Raw genomic sequence first — 14,891 nt, 5'->3', positions numbered from 1 at the left:
GGCTGCAGGCAGTCCTGGAAATCTCATAGGCTCAGACTGAGTCGTCTTCAGGGTTCTTTCGCAGTCGCAGAGAGAATTTTGGAGCCACAATAGACGGTGAAAATAGCACTTGTGATAGGACTATTCTATTACATCGACTTCTATACCTGCATAGCTTTTTGCAATGAAATTCCGAGTCGAAATTGCAGTATTGGCACCGCGTATAGCTTAATTCGACTAAGCGCGTCGCTCTTGCGCTGTAATTAACTAGGGGGAAGTTACCTGCCCGGGCTTTGAGTAATCGGGATTTCAGCCAATCATAAGTCTAAGAATCATGATTTGGTGCCTTAGGCGGAAATACCCGCTTTACGCAAACTGGCTAGTTTTAAATATTGAGAAGAATGAAAGAAAAATGTATTCAATAGTATAGAAAGAAAGTCTTGGTTTTTTATTTGAATGTCATCTTCAATTATCTCAAATTCCAAAACAAATTTTGTTAGCAGACTGCACTGCCCTCTTCTCACCTTCAGACATGGTATCATTGATCTCCCAAGGTTGGTCACCTAGTCCCATCGCACGTTGACCTTCAGGGTTCAACGTAGACCAGTCTAAAGCACCTTCAAACCCTTGCTCGCCAGAGCCACCTGCGCCAGGGAAATCCCATGGTGGGGAGTATGCCAATGCGGCCTCGCGTTGCTTGAGAAGATATTTGATATTCATGTCACATAGAGGAGTAGCGGGAATATACATCACACTTGAATCCCCGCTGCCGCGATGTTCTTTATCAACCGAATGAAGTGAGTCGCAGTGCCACGCAACAAAGTCTCCAGGTTCAACTCGAGGTATCGGGACCATGGTGCTCTCCAGCTCCAAATGAGGGTGTGTCACAGGGTTATACTCTTGGCACGCACCAGGGACGGATCCAGGAAATGTGGCGTCTCTTGAAACTTGTTGGCTCTCTATATCAAAGAATGGCCGTAGAATAGTATAGGCAGTACTGTGCACAACCATGGGGCAAACATGCAGCGAACCCTCTCCAGGAGCAGTATCAGACATGGAAAGCCACCCTTGGAAAAAGCGTAGCATTGAACAAGCTCCTGCACCGTTATACATATCCATTTTTGCAGAGAGGCGATGCTTGGCATCCCACGGGTCGTACTGCTCCCAGTTGCCCTCGAGAATCTTGTTGTAAACACTGGCATACTCCGGATCTTCCCAGCGCTCCAGTGAGCCGCCGTCGATATGGGGACCCAAAGTGAATTTGGAATCGCCTGGGTTTCTAATGCGCAATCTGTCCGCATATGTTAGGGGATTTGAAGTTGAGATCTTGGTACTCGGATCTGATGAATGCCATAGATGCTGCAAGAAACGCTGGGCGGTCAGCGTGTTGGAATGGGCGCGAGCTTCTGCTTGCGAGGGAGTCCAGTAAAGCTCATAAACGGCAGGAGAATCAGGTGGGAAAGCTTTCACTCGCTGCTGGTTGGCAGAAACATAATCTCGCACTCGCTGTTTATAGTCCAGCGCTTGTTCTCGCGGAAGAACATTCCTAATGACCACGCTTCCTCGATATTTGATCTCTTTCAGGGTGTTTTCGTTTATTCTGCCAGACACGACATCGGAGTAATCGACTGATGGAATAATCTGACCTGTAGTGTTACTATTTTGCATGATTCCATTTGTCCGTGGTGCCTTGACTTACATCGCTACCTTGGGATCTAATTTTCTCCACTTCGTTTTCCAGACTCGGCAATAGCCTTTTCCAACCTTCTTTCAAGGCTTTCTCGTTCTTTTTAAATAATTTCTCTTTCAATTCTTGAAATCGAGGAGGCAAAGGCTCTGGCTGGTAATCTGGTCGTAAACTAGGAAAGACTGAGGAGATATCGCCAGCGGCCTTGGTTGTTTGCGGCGTGGCAGATGTTGACGCTGCGCGAACCGCCCATCTTGGAAGAATTCTGGACATTGTTGCAAATCCGATTTGGAAAGTCCTTTTTTCTTTCGTCCCACTTGAAAAATTTATAGGTTTTTGCTAACGCGGGGCCCCGGGGTGAAACCGAATTATATATTCACCATATTGTTGCGGAGTACTGCCCCAGCACTGTCGGAATCATCAAAATTGGAAAGCGTTCCGATCTCCTAAAGAAGTTCCCATCCCGCCCCAGTATGTAAGTATGTAATTCAGTAAATGACCTTACATACATCGAGACCTCGGAAGCCAAGTGGGGTTCTGACGTAGCTGAGCGCGCGGGAGAGAACGTAGCGTAAATACAAAATAGTTGGGTATCTTGGAATATTAGTCAGCTTCTCAATATAGTAGGAATGAAATCATACGAGACGGAGCTATCTTATCGCGGCCGATCGGTCCGTCTTTCACAGGATCCTATTCAATCCATTTCTTGGAAGCACTTTCTCCAGCCATTCTTCTATGCTCCCGTTGCATCTCCTATAAAAACGGAGATATGATACCCACTCGGAGGTTAGCTGCTCAAGGCAATTTCTTCCGGCGCAGTGCCGAAGAACTTGGGCGCCTCTCGAAAATAGGTACAGTGACCATACCCAGTTATTACAAGAGGAGAGGGTAAAAGTCTAACGGCATAATCTAGCCTGGAATACTGAAGCACTGCACACTCCTACCAAACCCTATACTCTCTTAGATTTTGAAGACGAGAGAACAGTTTCCGAATGCAAGACTTTCGCCGATCGCGCCGTTGGTGGTTTCAGCACGGCCAGCTTAGACTATGAACCAGCCGAACCAACCTCCAACACTCCAGCCCACGTGCGATTCCACGGCAAAATATCAACGAAGCTCCCGGATAACTGGCGTGTTGAACGAACTGGTACGTTGGCGTCATAACTCGCTCCGCTCAAATAATATCCAACCAGCAAGACTAATTGCGCGAATCAACAACAGGCTATGCCGCCTTTCGCAACAATGATCGCGGACTGTGGCTTTTTGGCCGTTTATACTGGGATGTCGACCCGTACGCTTACCTCGCCTTACGTATTAAATCCGATGGTCGCCGATACACTGTGAATATCCAAACAGACTCCCTCGTCGAGACTGATATCCACCAACATAGACTGTATACCCGACATCACCGTGTTCAGGATAGCGCAGCTATTTCGAACCAAGCTCTTCATACCAAATCCTCTGAAGATGCCGAAGCCGCCGAGCAGCTGTATCCCGCCGGAACGCCCTCGGCACTCTCAGATGTCCCCCCGGACTCCACCGTCATGTCCTCGACAAGTACCGTCACTACATCAGGCTCAACAGGCTGGGAGACAGTGCTCCTTCCATTCAATACATTCGTTCGCACCAATCATGGGTTCGTTGTTGAGCCGCAAACCTCTATTATTCGTCAACGAGTGAAAAGTATTGGTATCGGTCTTACAGATCGTATCGAGGGGGCTTATGACCTACGTATTCACAAGATCTGGGCAACCAATGGGATGGGCGAAGCGGATATCGAGGAGGAGCGAAGGATTTGCGGGGCGGATGCCTTGTCAGTTGACGAAGGAGTTCGCTCTGCTTGGACCGAATCCAAAGAAGAAACGGGGACCCAGAAACATGAAGAACCTGAATCTAGGAAGAAAGGGCTGAAAGGTCTTCGATCCGAATGGGAGGGGTAGTTTTCAATCCATCAAGGATAGCTTTTGTACCATATTCACCCACGGAATGTAATAAATCCTCAATATGTCCTATTCCATATTACCTGGAACGACTTGAACAGTCAATGCCCAAGTGTGATACCGACAAGCTATGTCCAGGGAGTCGCTCCATTACAGCATTCTGCATTTCGCTGCTCCAGTTCCCACCATCCTCTGTCTACTTTCCCCTGCGAAGCGATGAAGGTACAGCTTCGAAATACTTAGGTGTCACGGAGGTCTACGACATACAACCAAAAATAAAAAGAAGCCCTGCTATGATGGACTGATCTCAAGTTCTCTAACGTTTGAAAACGAAGCGCCAATAAAAAAACCTCTATATATGGAACTTGACAACAAATTAGGTAGTCTCATACATTTTCTTGACGTTGAGAAGAATGATCACAATGTCTTTGCCTTTTGTTCGCCCTCAAGAATCAGTGCCGCGGCTAATGCAGCCCCGACGCCTGAGCCGTCCTCGGCCGTGTTGAGGGCAATCAATTCAAGCTCATCGGGAGGCCAATCAAATATGTCACGAAGTCCTTGCGCCGCTCGTCCCTTAAAACCACTATATTTGTTGAACACTGATCCATCCACCCCAACATGGCATCTTCGTATATTCTTCTTTTTGCAGATGGCTGCAATTCCACATGCGTATAGGCGTGCAGCTCGAGTTGCAACTAATCCAATAAGATATCGACAAATCTTCAACTCGTACACTTTTGGTGATAGACTCAGGCTCTCTTCAAATTCTTCGCGCATGTCATCCAAGTCATCAGAGACGTCCATCTCAGCAACAGAGAGAAAGGAGGCTTCCAGGGCATTCTCGTGTCGAAGACGACTGATATCTTGGCCCTTGAACAGCCGCCCTTCTTCATGTAAGGTGACAAGGATAAGCCGAAGCATTTCGCCAATGTATAGTCCAGAGACCATCTTCTCATAAATCTGAGTGCCAGGCCGCGACGATTGAGAGTCAATCTTCCGATCAAATGGGGTCAATGGGAGGACTTTGCGGTCATTATCGAACGCCCCATACTCGGTGTTAATAACGACCTTGGTATTTTCAGGTAAACCAGCATCCTTCAGCTTAGGGATCAATTTTATTTCTTCCATATAGGCAGCATTGCATCCCGTGCTGAAAATGCTCCCAATTTTGACTTGGGGGTCTCGATAATGTGATGCAATGAGCGTTCCTGTTGTGTCATTGATCAGTGCTACGATTCTCACGGGTAGGTTCTTTTTTAAAACAAAAGAGTCAGCAGTCTTTCATTGACATAGACCTTGCAGCCATCGAGAGCTCTGATGAGTTTTCTTACTTTTCGTTGGAACGCAGCCCGAAGCTGGGGAATGATATCTTCTCCCTCAACTCCTGAGACATTGAAATTCTTCGTCCAGCGCTGGAGAATCCCGCTATTTATTGATTTTTGATCAACGGGAAATGAGAAGGTAAAGGATAGTGGAATTATTCCTCCGTTCTGGCCCCCTTGGTGATGTTCGTGGAGAAACAACTCCAAGCGACCTGCTATAAAATCCCACAACTGCAAGTTGGTTCCCGTTTTGACTTCATCTGGCAGCTTGAACTTCCGCTGGGTTTGCTCAAAATCTCTTTTGCGCGATGACAGACAGACATCACAAACACGTAGGTTTGTTCCTCCCAAATCGATAGTCAGGACTCGGCCCGTCTCATGACCTGAGGGAAACCTCATCACCCAGGTTATATTCATGGGCTGGTTGGGTAAAAAAGAGTTATGTCAGTATAGGACAGCATAGGACAGTATAGAACGGTATTGGAATGTATCAAAGGTTTATGATGAGACTGACAATATTGCCACCTTCTTTTGTGAGCCCTTTTTCCAATTCTTTCACAAAATGATCTGTGATCCTCTTCAAGTCGTCTGCTTCCAGTATAAACCAGTCTTCATATTGCTTGAGATATGCCAGCTCATGTTCTGAGATCCCGTCGAGGAGCTCTGGTCGATATCGGAAACCAGCCATAATCTCGCACCTGAAATAAAAGCCGCCAATGCTTAATGATATAAGCCATGTCAATGTCGACACATGCCTTTAGAATCTCTCCAGCGATACCTTACATGTCAAAGACGGTAGCTAATTCATTGCACCTACGTACGCCACGATGACCACATGATGACTACCGTCGACGGATAATTGATGCGAAATCCGATATGAAGACAATACCCATGTTTTCCTATGTATATGTTGATCCTCAGCTTGAAATTTGGAAGTGACTTGAATAATTACCTCTTCTTGTTAGACGGTATATTTTACTTGTTCGTCAAGTAGTACTATTCGCTTGATGGATTCTTGCAGTATGTGCCCATAGTAGCATGATTTTGGAGCAGTTTGCATTTTGAGAAAGAGACGCTAATTCAATATTGCCTCAATGCTTACTCAAAAAAGCCTATGAAATTTCAAGGCCGATTTAATTATGCCCATTAAGAATTAAAAGCAACTTGAACATTCAAGATTGATGAAGGTCTAAGACGTGGATTCCTGATGCGGGTAAGCTGTTTTTAAGGCATTAAGGCACCAAGGCGCCAATCTGTCGGAACCCCCTCCGAGGCCCCATATCTCCGAGGCCCTCCGATTAGCCAAGTACACGGGGTTCGATTGATGATGAGTTCATTCCTTCTTTCTTTCCTCTTCTAGTATCTGATGCCATATTGTACACTATAATACAACCCACGATGAAATAATTCACTTCACATATGGGGACTGCTACTGTTGCTACCACTACTAGCTCTCATTCCTCTTGATCATGCCTCCCCCGAGCTCTTCTTCGCGTCGCCGCGTCGCCCCCGCCGCAACTTGGAATATCCTACTTTTTCTGATCGCCTTGCGCCTTGTCAATGCGTTCACAGTTCGAACATTCTTCCAACCAGACGAATTCTTTCAGTCACTCGAGCCGGCTTGGCAAATTGCCTTTGGGAAAGACCAGGGGGCCTGGCTTACGTGGGTAAGTCATACAACAAACGCTTAAGCGACGCAATATATTGACCAAGCTCTATACAGGAATGGCGACATCAGTTGCGATCCTCACTGCATCCTCTTCTTTTCGCTGCGATCTACAAATTAATTGATGTCTTCGCGTCCCTACTTCGCCTTTCTCCCTCAATTCGCGCGGAATTCTTGATCGCCGCCCCGAAAACCGTCCAGGCTGTCATATCGGCAACTAGTGACTATTATACATGGAAGCTCGCCAATCGGGTTTATGGAGAAGATTCTCGTGGTGCGTTGGCAACAGTATGTATCGATCTTGGGTCCTGTATCCATCAGAAGGCAGTGTAGGCTAATGATTGAAAGTTGCTCGCTACGATCTTCAATCCTTGGCAATGGTTTTGCTCAACGAGAACATTATCCAATTGCTTAGAAACATCCCTTACCGTTGTCGCATTGTATTTTTGGCCATGGCAATGGTCTATTGCGACAAATATCAGTGAGAATGGTGCTCGTCAGAAGGCTAAAGCAGCCAGCTATTCAACACCTTCGGGGTAAAGCGAGCTCCAAAGTCGAACTTTTGAAATCTTGGGCAATATTTGCTAATACATAAAACAGCATACGCAAGTGCTTATCCCTCGCAGCAGTTGCCTGCATTCTTCGTCCAACAAATATCATCATCTGGGCAACCTTGGCCGCGGTCGTTTGGCTTCAATGCTGCTGGACTCGACGCATGGTCTTTGTACGAGAGGCTGTAGTTTGCGGGTCCGTGGTCCCCTGTTCTTTTGTTCAAGTAGCACGTACTGACCCATTTGAATAGACTCGTTATTTTGGCTGTCTCTGTTACTGCAGACCGCCTATTCTATGGATTCTGGACTTTCCCCCCACTGCGCTTTCTCTACTTCAACATCGCACAATCACTGGCGATATTCTATGGCCGTAATGATTGGCACTATTATGCCTCGCAGGGATATCCGCTTTTGCTCACCACGCTGATTCCCTTTGCTCTTTCTGGACTATATTTCACATTGACGACTCGAGTCTCTTCCGCTTCTGACAAGCTTCAGACCGCAATACGTGTACAGCTGGCGACTATCTCCCTGCTGATGCCGTTGGTCTTGTCTTTGATCTCTCACAAAGAAGTCCGTTTTATTTATCCAATACTACCAGCACTACACATCTTAGCTGCACCCCGCCTGGTGCAAACATTCTGGCCAGCCCTGACATCCAGATCAAATACCTATACTCCCAAAAGACTGGCGTTTATCTGTTTAATACTGACTAATGTATTTATTGCCGTATATACATCGTTCCTCCACGCATCAGGACCTTCTAAGGTCCTCGCCTACCTCCGTAGGCAATACGAGACCCATTCATCAGTGAATCGGAATGGGGAACATACAGCAGATCCCAATTCTTTCTTAGGCGAGACTGGAATCACAGCTGGATTTTTAATGCCTTGCCACAGCACTCCCTGGCGCTCCCACATGGTATATCCATCTCTTAATGCATGGGCGCTCTCTTGCGAGCCACCAATCGATATGGATGAGGAACAGAAGGCAGTCTATCGCGATGAGGCCGACCAGTTTTACGACAACCCGAGTCAATTTCTGCGCCAAAATATGGCTGGTGGGCTACGACATCTACCTCGTCGGCCAAGTTATTTGACAGAGTCCCAATCGCTGTCTCCTTCCAACCCGCCACTTCACGAGTGGCCTGATTACCTCGTCTTCTTTGCTCAACTCGAACCGACAATGCAAAGCCTTCTTCGCGGCTCTTCATATGGTGAATGCTGGCGAACGTGGAACACGCATTGGCACGATGACTGGCGCCGGCATGGTGACATCGTTGTCTGGTGCTTAGATCCGGTAGAACAAGATTCATGGCGATTGGAGCGCTCAGAGACCCGACGTCGTGAACATCACAACCAGGATCACCAATTTGATCGCGTTTTAAACGCGATCAAAGCAGAGGCGAGCCGCCAACAGAAGAAGCAGGGATGGATCTCAAATCTTTCAAAATCTTTCTCGTGGCCCTCATCGTCTTCATGGTTGCCATTCCAAACCTCAAAACGCTCGTATCCCTGGCCTTTCTCGACAAAATCTTCAAGCCGATGGCCTTGGACCGAACCCTTTTGGATTGATACGGCATTAGCTAAGTTTGGGTGGAAGACCTCTCGCTGGCAAGATTGGACTTCTCGCTGGCAAGACTGGATGTTATCTTGGCCAGAATGGCTGGGTGGATCAGTACAGAAGAGAATCGGTAAAAAGGAGCGCGATTTGTGGCAATGAATCAATTCTCCTAGTTTGCTGATGTTGATGTGTATTTATATAAGAGCGCCATTAATCCCAAGTATTTCTTGCACCTTTCCAATTCCATAGCCTCTAGTTCAGTCATGACTTCCGTAGGTAGTATCCATTGAGCCTGGCGTTTGGCCCTTGAATGAATACTAATTGGACATAGCCTTGGAAAGGTCTACAGCTTGTCAGATGGATTAATTTTCACATTTAGGACTACTCACCAATGATCTAGCATATGTCAACTGGTACTGCATACTAGTAAAAGGTGTATACAATCGGAAACTAAACTCGGCTAATTAAATTCAATCCTCGCCCCACACCCGCGTCCTTTGGATCAATTTACTACATCAATTTCGAATTGCGGCTATAAAGAACCTCCTATTTTAGGCAAAACTCCGAAATCCCCACCAGCTTCATGGCCAATTTACCCCCCCGGTGGACCATTCCGTCTTGTTGCGGGGTCCCACCCCGTGGGACGTCATGCCAATCGGTCTTAAAACTCTCCATCCGACCATCAACTCATTCCATTTCCTACTCAAACTACGTTTAAAAGGCACCAAAATAGAAAAATAGTGACAGATCATGTCCGCTCCACAGCAAGCTGAGTTCACGTTTCTGCCCCTCGGCGCCATCATCCAGGAATTCCGCGTTGGTGGTAAGAACATTGTCCTGGGGTTCCCCACGCAAGAGGATTATGTTCAGCATAACACCCCGCATTACGGTGCCACCATCGGTCGCGTTGCCAACCGCATCAAGGATGGTATAATCGGTAACCTCAACGGCCGCTCTTATCAGCTTGTGAAAAATAACGGTCCAAACGCCCTTCACGGCGGCGAGAAGGGCTGGGGAAAACGTGTGTTTGATGGCCCACATACCGTTAGCCGGCACGGTCATGATTCTTTGTTCTTCAAATATCGCTGCCAAGACGCGGAAGAGGGATACCCTGGTACAGTGGAGGTGCGTGTTTGGTACACAGCTAGCAAAGAGGACGAGAAAACCGTCTTAACTGCCGAATATGAGGTCGAGTTTGTCGGTAATGAATGTGAAGAGACTGTCGTCAACATCACAAACCACAGGTAAGCTCTAAACTTAGCTTTTTTTTGGATCACGTCATATAAAGTACTTACAATTTGTCTCACCCGACTAGCTACTTCAATATCGGCGATGGGGCTACTATCACCGGCACCATGGCCCAACTGGAAACAAATGACTACCTCCCACTTGATTCAACCGGCATTCCAGAGGGCGGAATCGCTCAATTCCCCCGTGACGTGACCAAGCTGTTTGAACTCGAGGCGACTGGTCCCCATATTGATGATGTCTTCGTGATGGAGAAAGATCCATCGAAGATTCCCCTCGATACCCGCGGCTTAGCCTTGCGCCGTCTCGCCCAATTCAGCAACCCCGATACAGGCCTTCACCTTGAAGTCCACAGCACTGAGCCAGCATTCCAATTTTATACGGGCAAGTACATCAATGTGCCTTCCATTAATGGCGCCCCTGCACACGCGGAAGGCTCTGGGTTCTGTGTAGAGCCTAGCCGGTACGTGAATGCGATCAATGAGCCAGCTTGGCGATCAATGGTGTTGCTCAAAAAGGGAGAGATTTTTGGTTGCAAGACAGTGTACAAGGCCTGGAAGGCTTAGAGCCGACATCTGGGCAGCATAGAACCTGTAGTAAGCATACTTTGAAGTTAAATGAAATTTCTGTCCACGAGGCTGAGACCGAATGTTGTATTTGGGGTTTATGCGAACCATAAGTTAATCGGTGGCTTATAAGGCATCAATATTTTGGCCTTGCGACGCTTATGTGATGTTATCGCTCTTATCGAGAATCAAAAATCGCTGGAGCTGCATGTCGCGTGCTGGCAACATTGACTTAGGATTTACTTTTCAAACTCGGTGATTTTTCTACGCATGCAAGCGTCTTACTGTAGAGGTATTCGCTGGGCTATTCCCTATCGCCCAGCATGGTTGGCGACAAGCATCCATAGACCGCTGTGCGGCCATCGGACCTCGACTTCCCAATTCACGACCCTGCAAAGATGCCCCGTATCTATCAGAAGCTTCTCCTCTTCCCGACAGAAGGCTTCTATGCTTGATGCCGGGTCCACAATCTACGCTCTCTCTACAGCACCAGGAAGAGCTGCAATTGCAGTTGTGCGGGTTTCCGGCCCGGCTTGTGTCTCGGTAAGCACTTTTTCAACTCCTTAGCACCTTGTTACCAGTCGGAACCACTATTGACAAACGACTGTGATATGCAGATTTACAATGCCTTATGCCCACAAACCTCCCTTCCTAAGCCCCGTCGCGTCGGCCTCCGTACCCTCTACGACCCCTCCAAGCCGCCCTCTGCCAACACAGTTTTAGACGCGGGCGCACTTGTTCTATACTTCCCAGCACCGAAGACCGTCACGGGCGAAGAAATTATCGAGTTCCACATCCATGGTGGGCCCGCGATCGTCAAGGCCGTTCTCGCCGCCATCGCGCGCACTAATGGATCGGAGACCGTCGTGCGTTACGCTGAGCCGGGCGAGTTTACACGGCGTGCTTTCATGAACGACCGACTTGGGTTACCTCAGATCGAAGCTTTAGGAGATACATTATCTGCTGATACTGAGCAGCAGCGACGCCTAGCAGTGCGCGGCTCTAGCGACGCGCTACTTAACCGTTATGAGCTTTGGCGGCAACAATTGCTTTATGCGCGTGGCGAACTAGAGGCCCTGATTGATTTCTCTGAAGATCAACACTTTGATGAGTCAACCGAAGAGCTGGTTTCCTCGGTTTCTACACAGGCGAAGACACTTCAGATGCAAATTGGGCTTCATATCCAGAATGCGTCCAAGGGAGAATTGCTCCGTAATGGCATTCGTGTTGCCCTGCTGGGTGCCCCGAATGCGGGGAAAAGCTCTTTATTAAACCGAATTGTTGGCAAGGAGGCTGCTATCGTCAGTACCGAGGAAGGTACTACTCGTGATATCGTTGATGTTGGCGTTGACCTGGGAGGATGGTACTGTAAACTCGGTGACATGGCTGGCATACGCGCAGAGCGCAGAGACTCGGGATCCAATGACTCCGTTGTAATTGGAGCCGTGGAGAAAGAAGGAATTCGTCGCGCAAGGGCTCGAGCTTTGGAGTCCGACGTTGTTGTGGTTGTGCTTTCTCTTGAAGACGCTACAGGCGGTCCTGTTCTATTCGTAGAACCCGAGGTAGTTGATGCAGTCAATGATTGCATCCACGCTGGAAAGCATCTTGTCATCGCGATTAACAAATGCGACAGGCTTTCACCTCACAGAAGTGAAGGCCCGTCGTCACAAGGCATGGCAGATACTGTTCGCGCCTTCTTCCCTAGCGTCTCTCTTAGTCGAGTTTTCGCCATATCGTGTGAACAAGCCGAAACCGGGACTTCATCTGCAGAGCTTAGTGATCCCGGTCATCTTCAGCGCTTCTTAAACGGCTTGATCTCGACCTTTGAGGAGATTGCTTCACCATTGACTCTCGCAGGAGAACAGCACTCCCACTATGATACGTCATATTGGGAAGATTCACTTGGTGTAACCCATCGGCAAAGTTCAAATTTACAACAGTGTTTGGAACATCTTGACAATTTCATTTCGCAAACGACTACATCTACTGTTAACGATGCAGGATCTTCCTCCAGAAACACTATTGACTCTGTAGAATCCGAAATTGACATTGTGACCGCTGCCGAACACCTACGGTTTGCGGCAGATATGCTGGCTAAAATCACTGGAAAGGGCGAAAGTGGTGACGTCGAGGATGTGTTGGGTGTTGTCTTTGAAAAGTGAGTTTCGTTAAACATGCGCCCGTCATTTTGGTTAGTGGCATCTCTGACTGATTTACAGGTTCTGTGTTGGGAAGTAAATCCCAAGCTCATCGAGTCTTTCTGTATTATATCTCATACCCTCTTCTCTGTATACTACCTGGTTGCCTACCGCTATATTGGATCATTACGAAGCGATGCAAATCATCACACTTTTATTATTCAAACGCATTCTATTTTGAAAAAGAACATTTGACCCGATATTCTCATTTCTAGATACATTATGCGATTCCGAGGTTGGAATACTCGGTCGGACTCTCTCGTAATACCCCTGGGACCGGCTCCATTGATCGCGAGTCGAATCCAAGATAAGAGAAAATCCTAGTCAAGTTCCGGGAACCACGGGCTAAAGAGTCGTTGGAGATTAAGGAGAAATGGCCTAGGCAACGCAGGCCATCCTTGGGCCGTGGTCCACCAGAAATGAACGATCAGCCTGATTGGGGACCGCTAGGCTGTGGCTCCCTTTGTCTCAACGCGAGATGTTAGTATTGTTCTCCTCCCTCACCAAGTATTGTTCTACTCAACTCAATGATAATCGCTTCACTCAAGATGTCGCAACCTTTTTCTCAGCTCACAGCCCGCTGCTATTGTTTGTTTCGGCTTCCTCAGGAGTTGTGCCTTCCCCATGAATTCAGTTTAATTGCAGTCGATTCGATTTTCCTATAGTGTGGCCATGCCTCCTATAAAACACCCTTTGGATCGACTACTGCACATCGGGATTTAATTGATACCAAGAAGCAACCATTTGATAAATTGAAACTCCTCATCTCATTCATTTCGAAAAGAAGATGGCTTCTTCCGATCCAGAGGAGCAGATACTGGTGTTCCACACTCCATCTGGTCAATCCTTCAACGTGCCTCTTCCGTATCTAGAGGAGTTTACCCAGTACAACATCCGAGTGTGCATTGATTATGGAGCCCAGCTAGGCGCGACAGTCGTGTTGTTTGTGATATTATTACTGCTAACACGTCCCGAAAAACGTCGCTCTGCAGTCTTTCTGTTGAATGCTCAGGCTCTGCTATTCAATTTCCTTCGCTTGTTATTCCAGTGCATCCACTTCACAACTGGATTCGAGAGAATTTATCCTTTTTTCTCTGGCGACTACTCCGATATTCCAATATCGGCATATGCTATCTCGATAGTTGCAGTGGTCTTCGAATCTCTCTTGGTTGTCTGCTTCGAATGTTCCCTTGTTCTTCAGGTTCATGTCATATGCGCTACCGTCCGTCGCCGATACCGCCGCCTCCTGCTCGCACTCTCCATAGTCATGGCACTTGTCCCTATCGGCTTCCGCATGGCATTCATGGTGATGAACTGCAAGGAAATAATCGATCTGACATCCTTCCAAAGCATATGGTGGTTGGAAAGTGACACGGGCATATTCATCACAGTCAGCATCTGCTTCTTCTGCGCTGTCTTCGTGACGAAGCTAGGATTTGCAATTCGACAACGTCGCCGACTCGGAGTTCGAGACTTCGGTCCCATGAAGGCGATCTTCGTTTGTGGATGCCAAACCATGACTATTCCTGCTATCTTCACAATCATCCAATATGCCACTACGGTTCCCGAGTTGGCATCTAATGTTCTTACGCTCGTCACCCTGTCTCTCCCGCTTTCGTCTATCTGGGCCGGTGCTACCCTCAATGTTCAACAAAACGACTCAATTCCTTTGCGTCGTCAAAATCTGTGGCAGACACTTGCATTTGGTGCGGACAGCGCTGGTAGAACTAAACAATCTACTACCACGAGCGCGACTGCGACGGATACTACATCTAGCTCTGCGGCTCGAACCCTGTGCTATGCCGAACAGGACTATACCAAGCAGTCGCATGATTCTGATACGCCCTTTGGGATTTCCGTTGAGCATGACATCTCTGTCACCAGCACACATCGACAGGATTCACTAGTTTGATTGCACGACTGCGTCTTTTCTTTTCTTGCTTCAAATTCACTTGTGATCCAAGGGCAAAGAAGGGTCGAGAAGTTTGCATCGGAAACGAGGATTAGTTTGAAGAACGGCGGGAAGGATTACACAGAGCGTTCTGGAGAGAGAGCAGCGTGGAAAGCAACCTATCAGAGACAATTTTAAGGGTGCACATCTGCTGGTTTTGCCGGATCTTGACAGTTTACCCTAATCAACTATTTGTATTAATTCTTTCACTTGCCAAGTA

General features: G+C 47.6%; 7 protein-coding genes across 7 annotated transcripts; 5 read left to right on the top strand and 2 right to left on the bottom strand.

Moving 5' to 3' along the window:
- Window positions 1-453: 453 nt before the first annotated feature.
- Window positions 454-1,939, bottom strand: N7478_012799 (DUF1479 domain-containing protein; the record flags this gene model as incomplete). Its single annotated transcript, XM_056929009.1, has 2 exons — window positions 454-1,620; window positions 1,679-1,939. 2 exons carry the CDS (start codon window positions 1,937-1,939, stop codon window positions 454-456), a joined length of 1,428 nt encoding a protein of 475 aa, XP_056772371.1.
- A 496-nt stretch (window positions 1,940-2,435) lies between these two features.
- N7478_012798 (CIA30 family protein) lies at window positions 2,436-3,606 on the top strand (the record flags this gene model as incomplete). The annotated part of the gene is made up of 3 exons (XM_056929008.1): window positions 2,436-2,517; window positions 2,580-2,813; window positions 2,888-3,606. The coding sequence occupies 3 exons, from the start codon at window positions 2,436-2,438 to the stop codon at window positions 3,604-3,606; spliced, it is 1,035 nt and encodes a 344-aa protein (XP_056772370.1).
- Window positions 3,607-4,023: 417 nt separating this feature from the next.
- On the bottom strand, window positions 4,024-5,616 carry hxkB (putative hexokinase; the record flags this gene model as incomplete). Its single annotated transcript, XM_056929007.1, has 3 exons — window positions 4,024-4,857; window positions 4,938-5,348; window positions 5,443-5,616. The coding sequence occupies 3 exons, from the start codon at window positions 5,614-5,616 to the stop codon at window positions 4,024-4,026; spliced, it is 1,419 nt and encodes a 472-aa protein (XP_056772369.1).
- Window positions 5,617-6,397: 781 nt separating this feature from the next.
- gpi10 (putative glycosylphosphatidylinositol-alpha 1,2 mannosyltransferase) lies at window positions 6,398-8,867 on the top strand (the record flags this gene model as incomplete). The annotated part of the gene is made up of 4 exons (XM_056929006.1): window positions 6,398-6,595; window positions 6,652-6,868; window positions 7,195-7,318; window positions 7,397-8,867. 4 exons carry the CDS (start codon window positions 6,398-6,400, stop codon window positions 8,865-8,867), a joined length of 2,010 nt encoding a protein of 669 aa, XP_056772368.1.
- Window positions 8,868-9,458: 591 nt separating this feature from the next.
- On the top strand, window positions 9,459-10,522 carry N7478_012795 (uncharacterized protein; the record flags this gene model as incomplete). The annotated part of the gene is made up of 2 exons (XM_056929005.1): window positions 9,459-9,952; window positions 10,024-10,522. The coding sequence occupies 2 exons, from the start codon at window positions 9,459-9,461 to the stop codon at window positions 10,520-10,522; spliced, it is 993 nt and encodes a 330-aa protein (XP_056772367.1).
- Window positions 10,523-11,133: 611 nt separating this feature from the next.
- N7478_012794 (tRNA modification GTPase) lies at window positions 11,134-12,684 on the top strand (the record flags this gene model as incomplete). Its single annotated transcript, XM_056929004.1, has 1 exon — window positions 11,134-12,684. One exon carries the CDS (start codon window positions 11,134-11,136, stop codon window positions 12,682-12,684), a length of 1,551 nt encoding a protein of 516 aa, XP_056772366.1.
- Window positions 12,685-13,507: 823 nt separating this feature from the next.
- preB (alpha-factor pheromone receptor STE2) lies at window positions 13,508-14,632 on the top strand (the record flags this gene model as incomplete). The annotated part of the gene is made up of 1 exon (XM_056929003.1): window positions 13,508-14,632. The coding sequence occupies one exon, from the start codon at window positions 13,508-13,510 to the stop codon at window positions 14,630-14,632; it is 1,125 nt and encodes a 374-aa protein (XP_056772365.1).
- Window positions 14,633-14,891: the final 259 nt, after the last annotated feature.

Source organism: Penicillium angulare, assembly GCF_028827245.1.
Source record: "Penicillium angulare strain IBT 27051 chromosome Unknown utg000012l_segment0_segment0, whole genome shotgun sequence".
NCBI classification, from domain to species: Eukaryota; Fungi; Ascomycota; class Eurotiomycetes; order Eurotiales; family Aspergillaceae; genus Penicillium; species Penicillium angulare.
Note: the sequence above shows the minus strand (reverse complement) of the source record. Positions and strands in the feature narration are given on the sequence as shown.